The sequence below is a fragment of the Selaginella moellendorffii genome, unplaced genomic scaffold (genome assembly GCF_000143415.4).
Source record: "Selaginella moellendorffii unplaced genomic scaffold, v1.0 SELMOscaffold_73, whole genome shotgun sequence".
NCBI lineage: Eukaryota > Viridiplantae > Streptophyta > Lycopodiopsida > Selaginellales > Selaginellaceae > Selaginella > Selaginella moellendorffii.
The window spans coordinates 641,109-659,315 of NW_003314334.1; the positions used below are offsets into that span (position 1 = coordinate 641,109).

Genomic DNA, 18,207 nt, shown 5'->3' on the forward strand with positions numbered 1-18,207 from the left:
AGAGGGAAGCTCGTTAGGTGGAAGATGTTGACTGTTCTACTTACATGTTCACCGGTTCATCCCCCTTGGACCTGGTAAAAATTCCACTTCTTTTACCATCGAGCGCCAGGGCCAGGGCTTTATATGTTTGCGTCATCGCGTAGCCTAGAGAGATAGTTTGGCTGTTCGATCGGTCGATTCGATTGATTCCTCGTCCATCGCGAGAATTTCCTGCTAGCTATGGCGGAGAAGATCTTGATCCTTGGCGCCACGGGCTACATTGGCAAGTACATCACCAAAGCAAGCATCGCGCTCGGCTACCCTACCTTCGTCTTCGTGCGCTCCTCCTCCAGCCAGGACAAGGCCAAGGCGGAGTTCCTCGACTCGATCAAGGCGTCCGGCGCCACGATCTTGCATGTAAGATAGAAAATCCTCGAAATTTCGCCCCGATTTTGATGGCGTTCCTTTGGAATCCAGGGGTCTCTCGAGGATTACGCCAGTCTCCTAGCCGCGATCAAGCAGGTCGACATTGTCATCTCGGCTGTCGGCCCCGCACAGATCCACGACCAGTACAAAGTCATTGAAGCGATCAAGGAGGCTGGAACAGTAAAGGTAATTGATCTCCTTTCCTTTCTTTTCCCCTTTGTGGCTCGATGATCTTGGTTTTTTTTTTTTCCCTTTTTGCTATTCCCATAAATTGATCGGTTTTTTTCTTTGCTCAGAGATTTCTTCCCTCGGAATTTGGAAACAATCCGGCCGTGGCCAAGAAAATCCACCCGGCTCTACAGGGTATGTTTGGTCTCAAGCTCCAGCTCCGGAAAACCATTGAAGAGGCCGGGATCCCTCACACATACGTTTCAACCAACTCTTTCGCCGGCTACTTCTTGGCAAACTTGGCTCAGCCCGGACAGTTCTCGCCGCCACGAGACAAAGTTACCATCTGGGGAGATGGAAACACCAAATGTATGTATACATGATCATGGATCTCTCTCATAGTTCTTGATCGATCGAAAACTTTTGGCAGTGGTCATCGTCGAGGAAGGAGATATTGGAACTTACACTATCAAGTCCGCGGTGGATCCCAGAACACTCAACCAGGTGGTTTACTTCCGTCCTCCGGCCAACATCGTGTCCCAGAACGAGATTGTGGAGCTCTGGGAGAAGAAGATCGGCAAGACCCTGGAGAAGTCTTACGTGCCAGAGGAAGCTATCTTGAAGACCATAGAAGGTAAAGTCATGTCTCTTCCTTTCTGGAGGTCCGAGCGAGTTTACCAAAATCTTTTTTCTCTTTTCAGAAACTCCATTCCCCAATAACCTTTTCTCAGCGATCACTCACTGCATTTTCGTCCAAGGCGATCAATACGGATTCGATGTCGAGTACGACACGGCGAAACTCTACCCGGATGTGAAATACACCACAGTGGACGAGTACTTGTCTCGTCTAGTGTAAGAAACAAAAGAAAAAACTGTACGTGGTATTTCTTTCATTCCATCTTTTTTTTCATGGAATACATAATTATCATAATACTTATTCTTTCTACTGAGTTCTAAACTTCGCGTGATCGATGAAACGTTGGTAAGCTCTTTTTCTACACGAAAATCTAACGCGTTCTTCTGGTAATGCTATCGTCGACACTGGTAGCACTTATCAAAGAAACCATAGGTGTGGATGTCTCGGATAAATTGACTCATGGTTGCCCAAGCTCCAACACAAAAGCCGATGATAAAAATCCACACCATGATCAGAGCATTTATGAGGAACAAAAACTTCCAAATCGGGTAGTGCAAAGAGAGCTTGACGACAGACACCTGAAAGAATAGAACAGCTTAAAATCATCCGAGAAAGAGGCACTTTTTTTTCTTTCTCACCTTTTGGGCTTCTTTGTCTCTGTAAGCCAGATAGAACGCGAGAAGTGGTATGAAGTAGACACTGATGGAAACGAGCAAAGATCCAAACACGGCAGCTATCGTCCCAAAGAAAGGCATCGCCATCGCCACGAACCACACGAGAAGAACTACTGGCAATCTCGCCAAAACTTTGTAGGCGAATCGACGCGTATGGACGCGAAACATCTTCTCCGCGACGAGGAACACAGGGTACATATAGATGATGAAGGCAATGCTCTAGAAAGAAAGGAAAGACCGAGCAAACGTTTCGCGTAAAACTTGGAAACCTGTGGAGGAAATCGAAAAAAAAAGCTGGCTTACTTGATGTACAAACATGGAGAAGATTGCAAATCTCTTCCAGTGCGAAGGTGGCAGCACGGCGAAAGCGTTTGATTCTTCCAAGAGATCGTCGCCGTAAGCCCAGTAGACCGAGGTGGAGCTCGCGATCGAGAGAACGAGGATGTAAAGAACTGCTAGCGGGTAGACAAATCCAAACTTCTCCGGCGAATGCATGGCTTCCAAAATCTCTCTGGAAGATCAAGTAAGTTTCTATATAAAGAAGAACAAACTCTAGAATTGCGAGAACTCACATAGTTATACCATGTCCTCCAAACGCAAACAAGATGGTTGTGGCACCCGTGAAGAACTCTCTCATGTTTCCAGCTCCGCGGTGAGTGATTCCAAACTCCTGGAAAGAAAAAAGAGTTCTTTTGAGCTTGAGAATTGGAATTTGACCGAGAACCTGGCCGTTTGTTCGAGCAGCCACCGCGAGATAGACTGCTGTGATCGTAGTCGTGAGGACACCAATGAAAGCAGCAAATCGAAAGTGGCTAAAACCGGGCATGAAAACGCTCAAAAGTGAGAGAATTCCAACCAAGATTTGCCACTCGCGTTTGTGCACGTTGGAGTTGAGGTAATGCAAGTTGCTGCAAGAGATCAATCGTAAGTTTCATCGAGAACTCTTTCAAAGATTTAATTCATAAAAAAAAAGGATTTTTTTTTAGATAAAAACCTTACCTTGCGGAGGAGATGAGCTGAACAACACCAGCCATTGCGAGAGCCAAAATGTTAAACACGAGTGTCAAATTTCCCAAGTATCTCCCGGTTAAACCGTAAATAACTTCATGGTACTGGTAAAATGAAGATCAAAGCTAAGTTAGTAAAGAAAACATTAAAATAAATAAATAAAAAACACAAAGCCAAATTTGTGAAAGAGTGCGAATAATATTTGCAGAAAGGAGAAAGATTTGAGACTAAGCTTTTTAATCATGGATAGTAATAATTTACCTGAAGGATGTGGCCCATTTGAAGATCATCCCTGGCCTCTCTTTGATTTCTTATTCTATACTCAAGATAGAGCCAAACCAGCAAGAAGACTGCCCAAGAACCAAAGGCTGCGTAGAGGATGAGGAAGAACACACCCCATCCATATCCCATGAAAGCCAGAGTTTGAGGCAAGAGCGTGATTGCTTGTCCAATCTGGAACCAAAAAAGGGATCAATCCAACAAAAAATTGCAGTGAAACGATCCAAAGATCTTAATGGGGGAAGAAGGAAAGCAAAGATGGAAATTCCAGTGAGAAGAAAGAAAGATCACACAAGATGGAGCAAACCAAAGAGATCCAATTCAATCCAAACACCAAGATCAATCAATGAATCAATGAGAATTTTCCAGTACCTGGGCAGCGGCAGCGATCAAGAAGGCATCGAAGGAGCTGGAGCTCCGCCATAGCAAATTCGCGGATGGAGAGGCCGTCCATTGCTTGAACTTGTGCACGATATAGCCCCGCTTGGTCTGGATCCACGCGCGCTGGCCGTCATAGCGATATGGATCGTCGCCAAACTCGTGGCCGTGGTGGCCCTGGGCATGGCGCCGGCTATCCGGCTCATAGATGTCCACCATAGCTCACACTCTCCTGTTCTTAGCAATCGCGAGAGAGAAACACGCACGGCGGCGCTGGAATTCCAATCACGCCAGAGGGGAGATGCGCCGCGAGCGCCCAATAGAGAAATCTGGAAGAATTGGGATGGGATCTACGAGCGGCGAGAAAGAAAAACTTTGCGCGGTGACAGCGATGGATCTGTGCTGCGCTGGTGGCGTGGAAATGCGGCCCACACTCCAAGGCTACTCGAATTTCCGTGTGAGACGAGGGATCAACACATGGCGAGATTACTACAGAGCCCCAAATTTTGGATCGATTCGGATAAACCCTAAAAACAGAGGATTCCTCCACTATCTCCAATCAAATGAATCATCTTGCCCAACATTAAAATTTTTGCCACAATCGAAGAACCCTAATATCGGGGTTTTGATTTTAGGGCTACATTTTACTAGCACTGGTTGCACAGAGCTCCCCAATGGCGGCGGCGGCGGCTTCTTCCATCGCGTCCTCACGAGCTTGCCCTGCATTTCAATCCGAGGGCAAGGGGATCGCATCCTCGTCCTCGGCATTCCTGCAGCGTGGCGGCGCCCAGCGATTTCTCGGCGGCGGGGTTTGTGTGCGGCGATGCAAGGGTTTTGGGTCTAGGGTAAAGTCTCTGGGGACGTGCGCGCTCTCGCAAATGGTGGCTACTCGTGGCGCCGAGGTGGAGTTTGAGACCAAGGTCTTCACCAAGGAGAAAGTGACGCTGGGAGGGAAAGATGAGGTAGGGAATTTTTTGGCATGCATTTGGATGATTGGCAATTTTTTTCTATGGTTTCCTTTCAGTTCATTGTTCGTGGTGGAAGACATCTTTTTGAGAAGCTGCCAGAGGCTTTCAAGGGGATAAAGCAGATCGGTGTTCTTGGATGGGGATCTCAGGTAAATTATGATCAACTTTATTCACGATGATTCGCTCATTTTGCTTTCTTGCTGCTGCATGAAAGGGACCGGCACAAGCTCAAAATCTACGAGACTCGCTTGAAGCAGTAAAATCGGACATTGTGGTGAAGGTGAGTGTAATCTACTTTTACTTTTTGGAGGGAGTGATTCATGCTTTTCTACTATACAGATCGGTTTGAGAAAAGGATCAAAATCGGCAGCGGACGCGAGGGCTGCTGGTTTCACCGAAGAAAACGGGACATTGGGTGACGTGATTGAGACTGTTGCTGGAAGTGACCTCGTTCTGCTGCTTATTTCCGACGCGGCACAGGTTTGTTTTCTTGTTTTCTTTTTTCTAGATTACTTTACCCTTTTTCTGTCAGGCTGACAATTTCCGTGAGATATTCGCTGCGTTGAAGCCGAAAGCGATACTCGGACTGTCTCATGGATTTTTACTGGGCCACCTTGAGTCTATCGGCGAGAAATTCCCCAAGGACATCAGTGTTATCGCGGTGTGCCCCAAGGGCATGGGACCTTCCGTGAGGCGCTTGTACGTACAGGGCAAAGAAGTCAATGGTGCTGGAATCAATGCGAGCTTCGCTGTGCATCAGGTACTGCGTTGAAACTGTTTTTTATTTCCCCCATAGAGTTTTACTACGTTTTGCTTTGTAGGATGTTGATGGCAGAGCGACAGATGTAGCTCTTGGATGGTCCGTGGCGCTGGGATCGCCATTTACATTTGTAACGACGTTGGAAGACGAGTACAAGAGTGACATCTACGGCGAACGAGGTATGCCTAGTATGTCGGCACAATTATAGCTCAGCATTGTGCCTACTTACACAGGAATTTTATTGGGAGCTGTGCATGGACTTGTGGAAGCTTTGTATAGAAGATACACGGGAAATGGAATGTCGGAGGAAGCAGCGTACAAGAACACTGTAGAGAGCGTTACTGGCACAATTTCAAAGACCATCTCTTCCAAGGTTCGTAATACGCTTTCTTCTTTCTCTTAGAATATTAACCATAAGCATTCGGCCTTGGCAGGGTATGGTTTCTCTATATCGCTCCTTGAGCGATGAAGGCAAGAAAGAATTCGAGGCTGCGTTCTGCGCATCATACTATCCTGCAATGGACGTGCTCTACGAAATCTATGACGAGGTGTCTTCTGGAAATGAGATCCGAAGCGTGGTTTTAGCGGGACGGCGATTTTCTGTAAGTATTTTCAGCGTTCTTTAGTTTTCTCTCGTCCTGACTGCTACTTCTTACCGTAATGTTTTCTAGGCTAGAGGTGGACTTCCAGCTTTTCCAATGGGAACGATCGATCAGACGCACATGTGGAAGGTCGGAGAGAAAGTCCGTGCTGCAAGGCCTGAAGGAGATTTGGGTCCACTGCACCCATTCACTGCTGGTGTTTATGTTGCAGTCATGATGGCACAGGTTCGCGAAAATACAGCCGCAGAGCACATGTATCACTAACATTTGTTTACGCAGATCGAGATTCTAAGAAACAAAGGACATTCTTACTCCGAGATGGTGAACGAGAGCATCATCGAGGCGGTGGACTCTTTGAATCCATTCATGCACGCACGGGGAGTGTCGTTCATGGTGGACAATTGCTCGACAACAGCGCGTCTGGGCTCCAGGAAATGGGCTCCCAGATTCGACTATATCCTCACTCAACAGGTAACTTGGATCTAGATTCTCGTTCTTCCTCGTCTTACTTTTGCAAATCTCGCTTTCACAGGCTTTCGTATCTGTTGATGCTGGAGCTCCACTCGACAAGGAACTCTTCGACAAGTTTTTATCGGATCCGGTCCACCAGGCAATGCAGGTGTGCTCGGAGCTGCGGCCCACGGTCGATATCTCCGTGACTGCTACCGCGGATTACGTGAGGCAAGAACTAAGGCACTAGATCGAGAAGAAGAAAAGAAAGACGGTACTTTGCAAGGTTTTGTTGTGTGAAGCAAGAACATCTACCAGGTACTCCAAAGTTTTGTGTGAAATAAAATGGAAGAACTATCACCAAGTTTAGAGCTTGTGTATAAACTTTTAGATGAATGATCGAAACTCTAGCCTCCGTCTCGTGGAATCGTGCAGGGTATTGTCTCGCGCGAGAGAAATCCATGCCGCGATCCGGCCCACGCTCCAAAGGAGCGATGTTTTCATGCACAACAAGCTCATTGAGATGTATGGGAAATGCGGGAGCGTGGAAGACGCGAGAGAAGTTTTCGATAGCATCGACCACAAGGATAACTTCTCGTGGGATTTTATGTTGTGCGCGCTCACTCGAAATGCCCAAGTTGACGAAGCGGAGGAATTCTTCGATCGAATCCAGGAGATATCTCTCGTCACGCAAAATATCATGCTATCGGCCTATGCCCAAAACCAAGACGTGATCAAAGCCCAAAAACTCTTTCATAGCATGACAAAGCGAGACATGGTTTCGTGGAATACTCTCTTGTTAACATTTGCCCAGAATGGGTACTTGGAGTTGGCGGAGATTTCTTTCGCGCGAATGCCAGTGGTGGACCTTGTATCTTGGACGACGATGCTAGACTGCTATGCCAATTCTGGAAATCTCGCATCTGCGACGTCCATCTTCCAGCAAATTCCGGAAAGGAACTTGATAACCTGGACGGCCATGATCGATGCTTATGCCCAAAACGGGAATCTGGAGGACGCAAAGAATCTCTTCGACGCTATGCCGCTGTGGAACTTGATTGCCTGGACGGCTCTTTTGACGGCATTCTTACAAGGGAAGAATCTTAGCAAAGCCAAGGAAATATTCGATTTTATGCCGGAGCATAGCTTAGTGTCGTGGACGGCAATGCTGGCAGCATATGCCAAAACCGGGCTTTTATCATTGGCAAAGGCATTGTTTGCGAATATGCCACAGAGAAACGTTGTGTCGTGGAGTGCCATGCTGGCAGCTTACGTGGACGCCAGCGCATTTTTAGAGGCAAAGCGAACGTTTCAGAATATGCCACAGCACAATGTGGTGGCTTGCACTGCCATGCTGGACGCATATGCCCAGTCAGGGCATCTGGAAGAAGCGGAAGCCATGTTCGAGAATGTTCCACAGCGGAATCTCTTTACATGGAACGCTATGTTGTCGGCATATGCTCGCAATGGGCAATTGGAGCACACCAAAATGATTCTCGAGACAATGCCAGAGCACAATGTGGTATCGTGGAACACTCTTGTTGGCGAATATGCCCAAGCCGGGTATATTCTTCTAGCTGAGCAAGTCTTTGATTTCATGCCAGAGAAGAATCTTGTGACGTGGAATTCTTTGCTGGCCGGATATGCCCAGTCCGGCGAGCTCCGTCGAGCCGTCCAAATTTTCTTTCAAATGCCATGGCGAGATTTAATCTCTTGGAACTCTCTTCTCTCTTCATATGCCCAAAAGGGGCATTTGCGCCAGGCTAGGGTTTTGTTTGATCGAATGCCAGAGCGCGACATTGTCTCCTGGGGCGCGCTCCTCGCCGGCTACGCGCACGGCGGCCACTCCAGCGCTGTGTTTGATCTCTTCGACGCCGCAAGAACGATCGATGCCGTGGATCCGGGCTGTTTCCTCTGCTATTTGATCGCGAGCAGTCACTCGGGCATGACGAGCGCCGGGAAGGCGTGCTTCGCGAGCATGAGCGTGGATTATGGGATGAGGGCGACGAAGCAGCACTACTCGTGCCTGATCGATCTTCTCAGCCGTGGCGGCGCCGCTGAGGAGATCGAGGAGATGATCCGGAGCATGCCCTTTGAGCCAGATTCCTTCGATTGGATGTGCTTGCTGCGATCGTATTCCAGCTCAAAGAATGTGGATCATCGCGGCGCTGGGGCTCTCGATTCCTGCCAGGGGGAGGGAGCGGCGTATGTCCACATCGCGAATTATAGGGTTCTCGGGATTTAGGGTTTTAGAGAAGAGGAGGGAAGAATGGAAGGCTCTCCAGCGCCAGCGGCGTTGCACTGGCACGGTGGCGACGACGCCATGGACGAGGATTTCTCGTTTGACGACATTGATCGCTGGGAGATTGGCAAGGAGAGGCAGAAATTTCGGCGATACAGGTATGTGTTTCTCTTCCTGTGAGAATGCTGGTGAAATGCAGCAATGGCACAGGACGCGGCATCTTCCAAGCACGTCGCAGCTTGCCAAAGACTTGCAAATTCCAGCCAAAGTGGAGCGGCGTCCCGAGCCAGAGCTTCCTAGCTTTCCCGAAGAGCCAGTGATGGACAAGCAAGAGTCCCCGGTTGCTGTACCACGAATCAAACATGTCAAAGAGGTGTGGTTCTTGCTGCTACTCTTCTCTCTTCTCACCCGCATTGGTCTCTAGGAACCAGATCAGCCATCTGACGCTGGAGAAGATTCATTTGAGCGCTTTGCTTCTGGCGTGGATACATGGCTACACGGTTCACCACTTTTGTTTTCTAGTCATACACTTATGTTTTTCTTTGACAGGCTTCACGTCTCTTTCCGAGCTCTTGAGCGAGTTTGAAGACATTTGCCGGGACCTAGCGGAGGCAGTCAGGTGAAACAACTTGCTGAAAACGACTGGAAGTTAGCAGCTTTTTCTTTACAGAGACGAGGCAGCTGAGAAGCATCGAGCTGTAGAAGACAGGGTTCTACGTCAGAAGGCTCAATTGCTACATTCCGAGGCTTCATCATGGGCACTTCTGTGGCATTTGTATGGAAAAGGTAACATCGCTTATTACGTTTCAACGGGACTGACTTTATTGTTTCTTAGAGGATAGCATGGAAGACAATCAGGTATTTGTATGCATGTCTTCTGGTTTCACCTGATAAACATATTTTTTATGGCAGAAAGCAAGCACATCAGCCCAAGTCGCGTCCGAGTTTGTAAGAAACGATGAGACTGCTCAAACATGTCTTCGTCTTGTTCAGTGGCTCGAGAGTCTGGCGTCCAAGGAATTGGATTTAGAAAAGAAGGTAAAGCTCTTCTATGGAGTATATGCGTGTCTACAGACCTTATCGTTACAGAGGAAGGGATGGTATGCGGGATCATACACTCAAAAGTTAGGCCTGTGGGATCAAACAAAACGTGCAATCAAGAAAAATATTGGAACTCACTATGTTCGACATTTGGATCCTGATGCTCCAACTCGAGAAGGCTTACAGTTGCATCCCGAAGATCAGGTACTTCGTTCTTACGGGTCCTCTTCTTGCGTATATCGTATTTATCGCAGAAACTGGAAGATGGTCTTTTAGAAGATGTGTGGAAGCTCATCCGAGCTGGAAGAATCACAGAAGCGCAGGACCTGTGCCGCACGTCTGGACAGGTGAAGCAAAAACCATGCGCTTATTTATTGAATTAATTACAGCTATTTTTCATTCTCAGGCGTGGAGAGCTGCAAGCCTAGGTGGCTGCTTGACTGGTTACTCATCTACAATGCAAAATGCATTCAACGAGCGAGCTTTAGAAGCTATAGAGCTTGATGGAGGACTTGGACGCCAAAGGAAGCTTTGGAAATGGGCTTGTTTTTGTGCTTCCGAGGTATGGACTTTGAGCTTGTGTTCGTGTTTTCTAACAAGGTGTTTCAGAAAATAGCGTCAAGTGAAGGGGGGAGATATGAGAGTGCCGTTTTTGCTGCTCAGTGTGGCAATGTAAACCATATGTTACCTGTTTGCGCCGACTGGGAGGTATTGTGCTGTGTTTCTAATCTGAAGCAAGCCATCGTGTTTTTGCAGTCGGCATTTTGGGCTCTTGTGAGGTCTTGGCTAGATACTCAAATCGAGTTGGAGCTTTCTGACCGACATCCTTCAAGCACGATCGATTCATCTTCCACTTGGCCCGACCCTGTTGTTGAGCAGCAACCTCGTGATTTTATCAACTTGTTTCAAAAGCTGTACTCTGGGTACACATCTTGTCTTATCATGAATCCGTGCTGACCTTTTATGTGTCTCTCAGTAATCTGGTTAGTGAAAGTGTGAGACGGAGCTGTAAGGAACAACATCGACTTATACAGGCAAGTTTCTTGTTACTTTACGTTGTAATTGATTTTGCGTTGTACAGATGCACGTTGTGGTCTCTGATATAGCAGCGTTACTGGAAATGCTGAAAACGTGGATTCTTCCCAGTCGAGACGACAGTTCTAACATCAAGTACGTACGCTTTGATCATTTTGCGTTAAGCTGAGTTTCTCTTAGGCCACACGGGCATCCTCAAATGATCCGTTTCGCCGCACATCTGGTTCTGGTGCTGCGGTCGATTCTTCCGGAAGGATTGAAGGAGCAATACGCTGACAGGCTTGAATTGGTTGGAGATTTAATCCTGAACACGTATGATCGATTTTCACTTCCGTTTACTTGTTTATGGTTGTTATTCTTTTAGGTACGTGATTTTTCTGTTCACGCAACAGAAGGAAGAGCTCGTTGGCCCTTATGCCTCTCATCTAGCCCCGCACTTGTGCGTGGACCTTTACGTGCATATGATGGAGCTACGGCAGAATGACAGGTAAGTGGTTTATCTGTTTGTTAAATTCAATCTGACCTGCATTTTCATCAGCGAGATGGTAAAACGTAAATTGTTCTCCTCAGCAATGGAATATCTGCCATTCTACGATGACGGAAAAAAGGGATCCGTGTCGGCTATATGTAAGAGGTAATCTGACTCTTTTTGTAAATATTGCTCACCAGTCTAACTATCTGCTACTTTATAGTTTCTTGGATAAGTCGCGTGAACTCAAACCATCCGTTAGTAATGTGAAAGCTGAAGACTCGGAGAGGGTGGAAAACTTACAGAAAGGACATTCTGTGCAATGGATGTGCTTTACTCCTCGAGCAGGTCTACCAGATTCAGAGCTAATGAGGATAGAGTTACTTGCTCTTGCTTTACAGCACAGGTATATGTGTGATATTTGAATACTGCTATTGATTTTCCTGTCATGTGCAGTAACATTTTGTTGCGAGAGATCTCACTAACGTCACTATGGCGTAGTGTTGAGATTCCGGAAGGCTCGCAAGCACTTTTTGGACATCTTGCGGCACCATTAAAAGAAGAAGCAGATTCTGTACTTCTGCACGAGAACTACGACACAAAAGAAAACTACCAAGAGTTTCTTGATTGGGTACGCTGCTGCCTGGCTTTTTTTTTTCTTTCCTGGTATGTATAAAAGTTGTTCTTTCAGCAAGAATACTTTTCTTGCGACGCACATTATCGAAGCTGGCTATCAACAATTGAGAACTTCAGTTCACCCGAAGAAAGAGCAAAGTCTTTTGCTACTGCGAGACAAGCCCTTGACACAGCCACTGCTTTTCTTCACAGTAAGTTATCCTTCAGCCTATGTTGTTCTCACATTTTTGTTTCCAGATAGCGAAGGAAAGTGGCTTCTGGGATCTGAAGTCATTAACGATGAAGCCTTCGAATCCGTGGAACTTTTTGCCACTGTCGTTTTATCGAGACCATCGGATCCTTACTTTGTTCCAGACCCTACAGTTTGCACTGCTCTGAACAGCGCATTGTATTTGTGCATGGGAGAGCTGGCTTCCAGTCAACGTAACTTGACGGTAAAAAGAACTCTTATCTCGTGTGTCTGTAATCTTACGACTCGAGTGAAACAGGTGAATGTGGCTGTCAATCCTCAGAACAATATGTTACTGGACATAGAGCTCAAATGTGCGGCTCTTGAAGGGGAAGGCATTGAATCACTTGTATCAAGTGATGGTGGATTTCTGTCAGCAATCATGGCTGCTGGCATTAAAGGTTTACTTTTCAAACTGGCCATCAGGATTTATTTCCTTGTTTTTTTCTTTCATTGCAGGAGAACTTCCACATTTCCATCCTGGTGTTGCGATAGAAGTTCTTCGAATGGATGCGTTTTCTATTCACTCGGATGGTGTACGCCGGGATGCTCCATTCGTGGCGCGGGGTATTTGCCGTCGTTGCTGCCTTCCAGAACTTGTGCTACGATGCATGCAGGTGCGTCAAATTTAATTTGCAATTCCTTGCCCATCGTGCTCATCCTGGAACTTGTTTCAGATTCGTGCCTGGCTTCCGGTCTCTGAAATGGCAGCTAGTGATGATCCTGAGGACGATCTAATACAACTGGTTGCGTCAGGAGCTCTTCAGGGACTGTTTAGCGGCAGTCAGCTAGAGGTATTATCGCATTTGTCCAAACAGATTACATTACAGGGAAGCTTTGTACAATGTGCAGGAGTTTTTGTTGCTAGAACGGGAGATTGTTTTGCGGAGAATGGAGGCTGGAGAAGACGAGCCACGGGTTTCAGAGGCCGAGGATATGCTGCATGAGTAACGCAGCTCTTGGGGAGATGGGAAAGTATTCTTGAGCCCGTTTTTTCGAGAAGTGTACTTCTCTGCAGGAATGCGGTTGAAACCGTCGACCTGTTCAGCGTCATGCAGTATTTACTGAAACTAAATCGACATGTTATCATGTCCAGTCAAATTTGCAGAGGCTGATTTAATTATCAGCATCGAGAAGTAAAAAGTAAAATTTGAAATAAAAAGAAAACATGTCTTAACAAAAGTTTTTATCTCAAAAGTATTTTAGTTACTTGCGAAATCTTACTAGAAGCCAGATCCCAGAAACTCGGCTTACAAAATTATGAAAGCGTACACTTGACTGGAAGTTTTCAGCATCAGCCCAGACACCTTTTCTAGAAAAGAATTATAAAGTCGAAATGTCATAGACTCTCTCTTATGCTGCAAGGTCTAAATCAGAACATACAATACAATACAATTGTGCTTCTCATTTTTCTTACAAGTTGTCAAGAACTCCTTTTACTTGATCCAGCTCCACAAATTTCTGCTTCACCATCTCCAAAAGCTCGGGATTTAGAGCGCAGCCCTGAGATTTGACATGCCTCAGCAATTCGCTCATCGCTCCATAGTGTTTGTCCTCCGCCGCTTTAGACAAGAGGAATTCCAGGAGCACCTACACAGGAGAGAGAGCAAAAAGATCACGAAACTACCGAACTTCAACAAACAAGAACAAACGCATTGATACAAACCTTGCTGGGTTTGAGGCGAGCTTTCCTCATCTCGCCGAGTGCCTCCACGGCCACTGGCCAGTTCTTGGCTACCGCGTTGGCCTCTATGAATTGCTCCAGTGCTGGCTCATGGCAGTAAACCTCCGAAGTTTGCATCTCTTTGAAAATCCTGTAGGCCTCGGACAGCAGATCGACGCCTTTTTCGTGTCGGTGCTCGGCTGCTGAGAGGATTTCCGAGAGGTGTGACTGAGGACGATCCTGTTCTAGGTGCGCCGCGTTCGTCAGCCCGGACAAGAGCCTCGAATACGTTCCCTGAGCAAGCCACAAAAGAAAAGTGTGTGAGAGTTTTCAAAGCACAGAAGCTGACGAGCTTACGGCATTTGGTCTGAGACCCCTGTTTTTCATGTCCCTGTACGTTCGTAACGCCAGGCCGAACATTCTTCTCTCGCAAAGGTGCTCAATCAAGATGTTGAAGCTGCCTTTGTTCGGCATTATCCCTTCGTCGTCCATTTTCTCCAGTGTGTTTGTGATGCCATCGTCATGCTGGAGTTTGGAGTACGCTTTTAAGAGCGAGTTAAAGAGTCTCACGTCTTGTTTGCCTTTCCGTCTAGTCTGGCTCTCGGCGGCCAGTTTGTCCACCATGTCCAAGTCGCCAATGCTTCCGTAGCCCCATATCAATATACTATACGCGTTACCACCTGGAATAAGCACAGATCTTGAAACAATTGTTCTGTCCAAAACAAAGAAACTAGAACTTACCTGGCCTAACTCCTTTACGACTCATGTCAACAAGGATCTCGTGAGCCTCGTATACTTTCCCCAAACTGACGTACGCATCCATCACACACGAGTACATAATCTGCAGGATGATGAGAAGGTAATAAAAAGTTTTGCAGAATACATACCATGTCAGGGTGCATTCCTGAAGCTTGAATTTCAGCAATTGTCTTTCTAGCTTTCTCGAGAAGACCGCTACGACCGTAAACGTTAAGCAGCGAGCGATAAACAATCTGTAAAATAGAGGGAAGTATGCATGACATGAACCATCGAATCGAACATGCGTACCTCGTTTGGTTCTAGACCCGACTCTTTGATAGCTGCAAAAATCTTCTCCGCCTCTGCTGGCTTTCTCTTGCGTGCGTAGAGGTTGATAAGGTAGCTGTAGTGGTACAGCGTCAATGTTACACCTTCAGACCGCATCTCTTCCACGAGCGCCTTGGCCTTGTCTTCCATTTCAGTAGCACAGTAGACGCGCAACAGCGAGCCGTATGCGTAGGCATCAGGCTTCAGTCCCCTGGCTTTCATCTCCTCGAGTAATTCTTGAGACCTTTCATAACCATTGTGGATCTTCAAACAGGCGCAAAATATCTGAAAAATAAAATGTAGGATGATGAGCAACGGAGAACACAGCTAAATTAGCTTACCGTGGAATATGTAATGCTGTCTGGATGAAATCCCGATTCCTTCATCTTGCGAAACAACCTGAAAGCCCTTGTGACCTTCCAGTTGTTGACAAGCGTACTTAAGATGGAGTTGGCAATAAAAGGATTCAGCTTAAGCTCTTCGCTCAGAGAATTGTATACGTATAAGGCCTTCTGGGTCCTTCCCACTTTACCAAGCAAGATGATGAAAGTGGAATACGAAGCCCCAGAACACTTGCCTGCCTTCTCCATCCACTCGAACAACTACATGAAACGTTTAAGCAAGGGAGAAAGAAAGGTAAAGAGGAAAGAATAGTTACTTCGCAAGCATCGTCCCAACGTCCGTGGTTTCCAAATCTCCGCAACAGCAGATTTAAATCCGAAACCTCCAGTTTATCACCCACTCTGCTATCCATTTCGAAGTGTTAGCATTTTTGCTTTGCAAATGAAAACAAAAAGGATCTGTATGTACCTCGTTAGCGCGGAGTCCAAATTGCTGGCATTCTGAACGACGAGCACCGCAGTTCGCCTATCCGCCCACTTTGGCTGCTTCGAGTCCCCAGTGACGAACAAAAACTTCTTGAAAGCACTGCTCAGAGTATTCGTACTCTTCCTCACCTCAGTACCCGGTTTAGCCTTCGTCAATTCTAACCAAGGATTATCTTTCTCGGCCCCTGGAGAGCTAGAGCACTGCTCCTCAGCTACCAATGAATTCCTATCACCGCCATTGTCATTATCCACACTAAGAGTCCCAACCGGTACCTCTGTTCCATTCACAAATCCTTCGGAGCACGAGACCCTGCTACTACTACTACTACCACTAGAACTAGTTCTACATCCTGTTCCTTCCCACTGTCCTAGACCTCCCAAAAACGAAACTTCTCTCTGACTCTGGGAAGTGAATGGATACCTGGATTGAAACTGGAGCTGCGAGCAGCACGACTGAAGCACTGCTGCTGCTCCAGGCAGCAGCAGGAGTACCATTGTCTCCTCTACTCTTAAGAATCACTGCATTACAGAGGATTAGAAACCCCTAGGAACAGAGCAGACGAAAGCCAGCGTATATACCAAGAACCTCAAAGCTTCCAATTGAAAGAGATTTACAAAAACCTCGAGTGGTGACCTGATGAGTGAGGAAGAACTATACAGTTGCTTTGCTTTTTTCAGCTCGCATCGGTGTCTGGCTTTGGATGCTCGCCGGGCTTGTCAATCGCGACTTCCTCCCAATCACCAGTTTCTAAACACAGCAGCGATTCTCGTGAGAAAGAAAAGAAGAAAGGAAAAAAAAAACTAGCTTAGTTTCTTACCACGAATCTTGAGAGTCATCGCAACGATCGCATCGTTCTCCACCTGGTTAAGAGAAATCACGGAGAAATTTGGATCGAAATTCTACAAGGGAGGGAAATATTTGCAAGCGAACCTTCTGATCAGCGAGAGTTTTGTGATCCTCCAGCACGAGCTTGTTGGCGATCAAGATGAGGCGCTGATCATCGACATGGTTCTCGCTCAGTGCCTGTAGCTTCTGCTTGATCTCCAGCACGGTCTCGGAAGGATCGCAATGCAGGAAGTAAGTCGTCTTCTTGCGCTTCACTCGGATGAACATCGACTGGAAGAAGCAAAGAAATCCGATCGCAAGAGAGCGAGATTTCGAGAGGAAATCTTACCATGGCGCGCGGCTTCGCGAATCGCCGCCTTCTCAAGAATGAGACTAAGAACCCTAAACACGATGAATGCTAGCCTGCTTAACAAGGGATCTTTTGCTAGCGCCCCGGGAGCTTTTCCACTCCACCGCGCAGCCGATCGCCGGATCCTTGGCGCCACCGTCGCAATGGCAACTCCAGCAGTCGAATCGGGGCTCTCTTCTCGCAAATCGCGAGTGGTGGTTCCCAACTTCCAGGGCAAGAAGCTCGTAGGTATTTTGGATGATACTGGATCTCCAGACCTCTGCATTCTCTGCCATGGACTGCGATCGAGCAAGGTATGCTTTCGATTCGATTGCTTCTTCACAAGAGCGAGAGATTGGCCTCTTTTGGCCTCTTTTTATCTCAGGAGTCTACTGGTTTGGTTGTTCTAGCCAATGCTCTAGCGGAAGCCGGCTTAAGCACGTACCGATTCGATTTTTCTGGCAATGGGTGAGCCGATTGCAATGAGATTTTTCACGAGATTGTTTGTTCTTCGTCACAGGGAAAGCGAGGGTGAGTTTTCTTATGGAGGATACTGGCAAGAAGTAGAAGATCTTCGTGCTGTGGTTCTTCACTGGAGGGCTCATACCCGGCTCGTGAATTGTATAATCGGTCACAGCAAAGGTGTGTGTGTTTCTCTCTCTTTTGGCTCTCGAGTTTTGATGATCTTGGCCGTGTAGGTGGCAATGCGGTGTTGCTATATTCTTCCAAGTATGGCGATGTTCCTCTCGTCGTGAATTGCAGTGGACGTGGTTTGCTCAAGAGAGGCCTCAAGTCACGGCTTGGAAGTGACTTTATGGGGCGCCTGGATCGTGAAGGTTTCGTCACCGTTAGAGATAAACAAGGTAAGATCTCCTCGAACTATCAAAATGCATGGTTTCATCTATGTATTGCTTTTTTCAGGCGACTTCAATGTCACAAAGGAGAACCTTATGCAAAGACTCTCCATCGATATGTTTGGCGAGGTGGGAAAAATCCCAAGCAACTGCAGGTACTCAAAAGTTTGCCTTCGTTCTTCCTTTCTTTGGTTTTAATCTTTTGGCTTCCACCGCTTCACAGAGTGCTAACGATACATGGCTCGGAGGACGAGGTTGTGACCGTGGAAGATGCATACGAGTTTGACAAGCACGTACCAAATCACACTCTCAGAATCGTGGAGGGAGCTGATCACGGTTATAGTTCTCATCACTCGGAACTAAAACAAACCGTGCTGGAGTTCGTCCAAGGTGAAAGCTGCCAGGGCCGGGCCTTGATGTAAAAGGTAGTAGTCGTAGCCATCTTTGCAGATCTTACAAACTAATTCACTGTTTTTTTCCTTCTTGCCAGTAGGAGCGAGCTGGTTCCTTCACGCGTATTATAATTTCATCCTATATGTTCTCAGCATAGAGAAAACCGGCATTGTGACGGACCGTCCAAGGTGACGACGCTGTCCTTTACCGCGGTAATAAGATCCGAAGCTTTGAGACCGACCATCTTCA

At 47.0% G+C, this 18,207-nt stretch overlaps 8 protein-coding genes across 9 annotated transcripts; 5 read left to right on the forward strand and 3 right to left on the reverse strand.

Annotated features, from left to right (window-relative positions):
* Positions 1-123: 123 nt before the first annotated feature.
* On the forward strand, positions 124-1,519 carry LOC9648887 (isoflavone reductase homolog IRL1). The gene is made up of 5 exons (XM_024660293.1): positions 124-396; positions 457-591; positions 702-942; positions 1,004-1,207; positions 1,275-1,519. Exons 1-5 carry the CDS (start codon positions 220-222, stop codon positions 1,427-1,429), a joined length of 912 nt encoding a protein of 303 aa, XP_024516061.1. The 5' UTR covers positions 124-219; the 3' UTR covers positions 1,430-1,519.
* On the reverse strand, positions 1,447-4,100 carry LOC112340975 (auxin transporter-like protein 2). The gene is made up of 8 exons (XM_024660291.1): positions 3,544-4,100; positions 3,154-3,345; positions 2,884-2,996; positions 2,609-2,792; positions 2,457-2,554; positions 2,188-2,395; positions 1,849-2,103; positions 1,447-1,788 (listed from the first exon to the last, which is right to left on the reverse strand). Exons 1-8 carry the CDS (start codon positions 3,766-3,768, stop codon positions 1,603-1,605), a joined length of 1,461 nt encoding a protein of 486 aa, XP_024516059.1. The 5' UTR covers positions 3,769-4,100; the 3' UTR covers positions 1,447-1,602.
* Positions 4,101-4,152: 52 nt separating this feature from the next.
* LOC9648888 (ketol-acid reductoisomerase, chloroplastic) lies at positions 4,153-6,696 on the forward strand. The gene is made up of 11 exons (XM_002986273.2): positions 4,153-4,511; positions 4,574-4,666; positions 4,732-4,797; positions 4,857-4,997; positions 5,050-5,277; positions 5,339-5,456; positions 5,511-5,650; positions 5,712-5,879; positions 5,949-6,104; positions 6,159-6,350; positions 6,412-6,696. The coding sequence occupies exons 1-11, from the start codon at positions 4,224-4,226 to the stop codon at positions 6,577-6,579; spliced, it is 1,758 nt and encodes a 585-aa protein (XP_002986319.2). The 5' UTR covers positions 4,153-4,223; the 3' UTR covers positions 6,580-6,696.
* A 24-nt stretch (positions 6,697-6,720) lies between these two features.
* On the forward strand, positions 6,721-8,574 carry LOC112340959 (pentatricopeptide repeat-containing protein At4g02750-like). Its single transcript, XM_024660249.1, has one exon. It carries the CDS (start codon positions 6,721-6,723, stop codon positions 8,572-8,574), a length of 1,854 nt encoding a protein of 617 aa, XP_024516017.1.
* Positions 8,533-13,166, forward strand: LOC9648889 (nuclear pore complex protein NUP107). The gene is made up of 25 exons (XM_024660288.1): positions 8,533-8,729; positions 8,782-8,944; positions 8,996-9,071; positions 9,121-9,190; positions 9,242-9,357; positions 9,407-9,429; positions 9,484-9,609; positions 9,661-9,816; positions 9,867-9,959; positions 10,019-10,174; positions 10,222-10,320; positions 10,369-10,535; positions 10,589-10,646; positions 10,694-10,782; positions 10,828-10,959; positions 11,012-11,134; positions 11,186-11,281; positions 11,340-11,522; positions 11,573-11,747; positions 11,808-11,943; positions 11,990-12,186; positions 12,241-12,382; positions 12,441-12,598; positions 12,659-12,775; positions 12,834-13,166. The coding sequence occupies exons 1-25, from the start codon at positions 8,599-8,601 to the stop codon at positions 12,930-12,932; spliced, it is 3,081 nt and encodes a 1,026-aa protein (XP_024516056.1). The 5' UTR covers positions 8,533-8,598; the 3' UTR covers positions 12,933-13,166.
* Positions 13,167-13,304: 138 nt separating this feature from the next.
* Positions 13,305-16,062, reverse strand: LOC112340974 (pentatricopeptide repeat-containing protein At1g10910, chloroplastic-like). The gene is made up of 9 exons (XM_024660290.1): positions 15,520-16,062; positions 15,368-15,452; positions 15,051-15,311; positions 14,692-14,994; positions 14,532-14,636; positions 14,386-14,485; positions 14,002-14,324; positions 13,648-13,938; positions 13,305-13,571 (listed from the first exon to the last, which is right to left on the reverse strand). The coding sequence occupies exons 1-9, from the start codon at positions 16,029-16,031 to the stop codon at positions 13,395-13,397; spliced, it is 2,157 nt and encodes a 718-aa protein (XP_024516058.1). The 5' UTR covers positions 16,032-16,062; the 3' UTR covers positions 13,305-13,394.
* A 48-nt stretch (positions 16,063-16,110) lies between these two features.
* Positions 16,111-16,760, reverse strand: LOC9648890 (ubiquitin). The gene is made up of 4 exons (XM_002986370.2): positions 16,712-16,760; positions 16,468-16,653; positions 16,355-16,397; positions 16,111-16,284 (listed from the first exon to the last, which is right to left on the reverse strand). Exons 1-4 carry the CDS (start codon positions 16,712-16,714, stop codon positions 16,211-16,213), a joined length of 306 nt encoding a protein of 101 aa, XP_002986416.2. The 5' UTR covers positions 16,715-16,760; the 3' UTR covers positions 16,111-16,210.
* On the forward strand, positions 16,713-18,198 carry LOC9649810 (putative uncharacterized protein YDL057W). Of its 2 annotated transcripts, none has more exons than XM_024660292.1 (7): positions 16,713-17,025; positions 17,097-17,179; positions 17,232-17,353; positions 17,410-17,574; positions 17,633-17,720; positions 17,789-17,990; positions 18,059-18,198. In XM_024660292.1, the coding sequence occupies exons 1-6, from the start codon at positions 16,750-16,752 to the stop codon at positions 17,985-17,987; spliced, it is 933 nt and encodes a 310-aa protein (XP_024516060.1). In that variant the 5' UTR covers positions 16,713-16,749; the 3' UTR covers positions 17,988-17,990; positions 18,059-18,198. The 2 variants fall into 2 exon arrangements, with proteins under 2 accessions (XP_024516060.1, XP_002986321.2); XM_002986275.2 differs by having other exon boundaries at positions 16,715-17,025; positions 18,056-18,198.
* Positions 18,199-18,207: the final 9 nt, after the last annotated feature.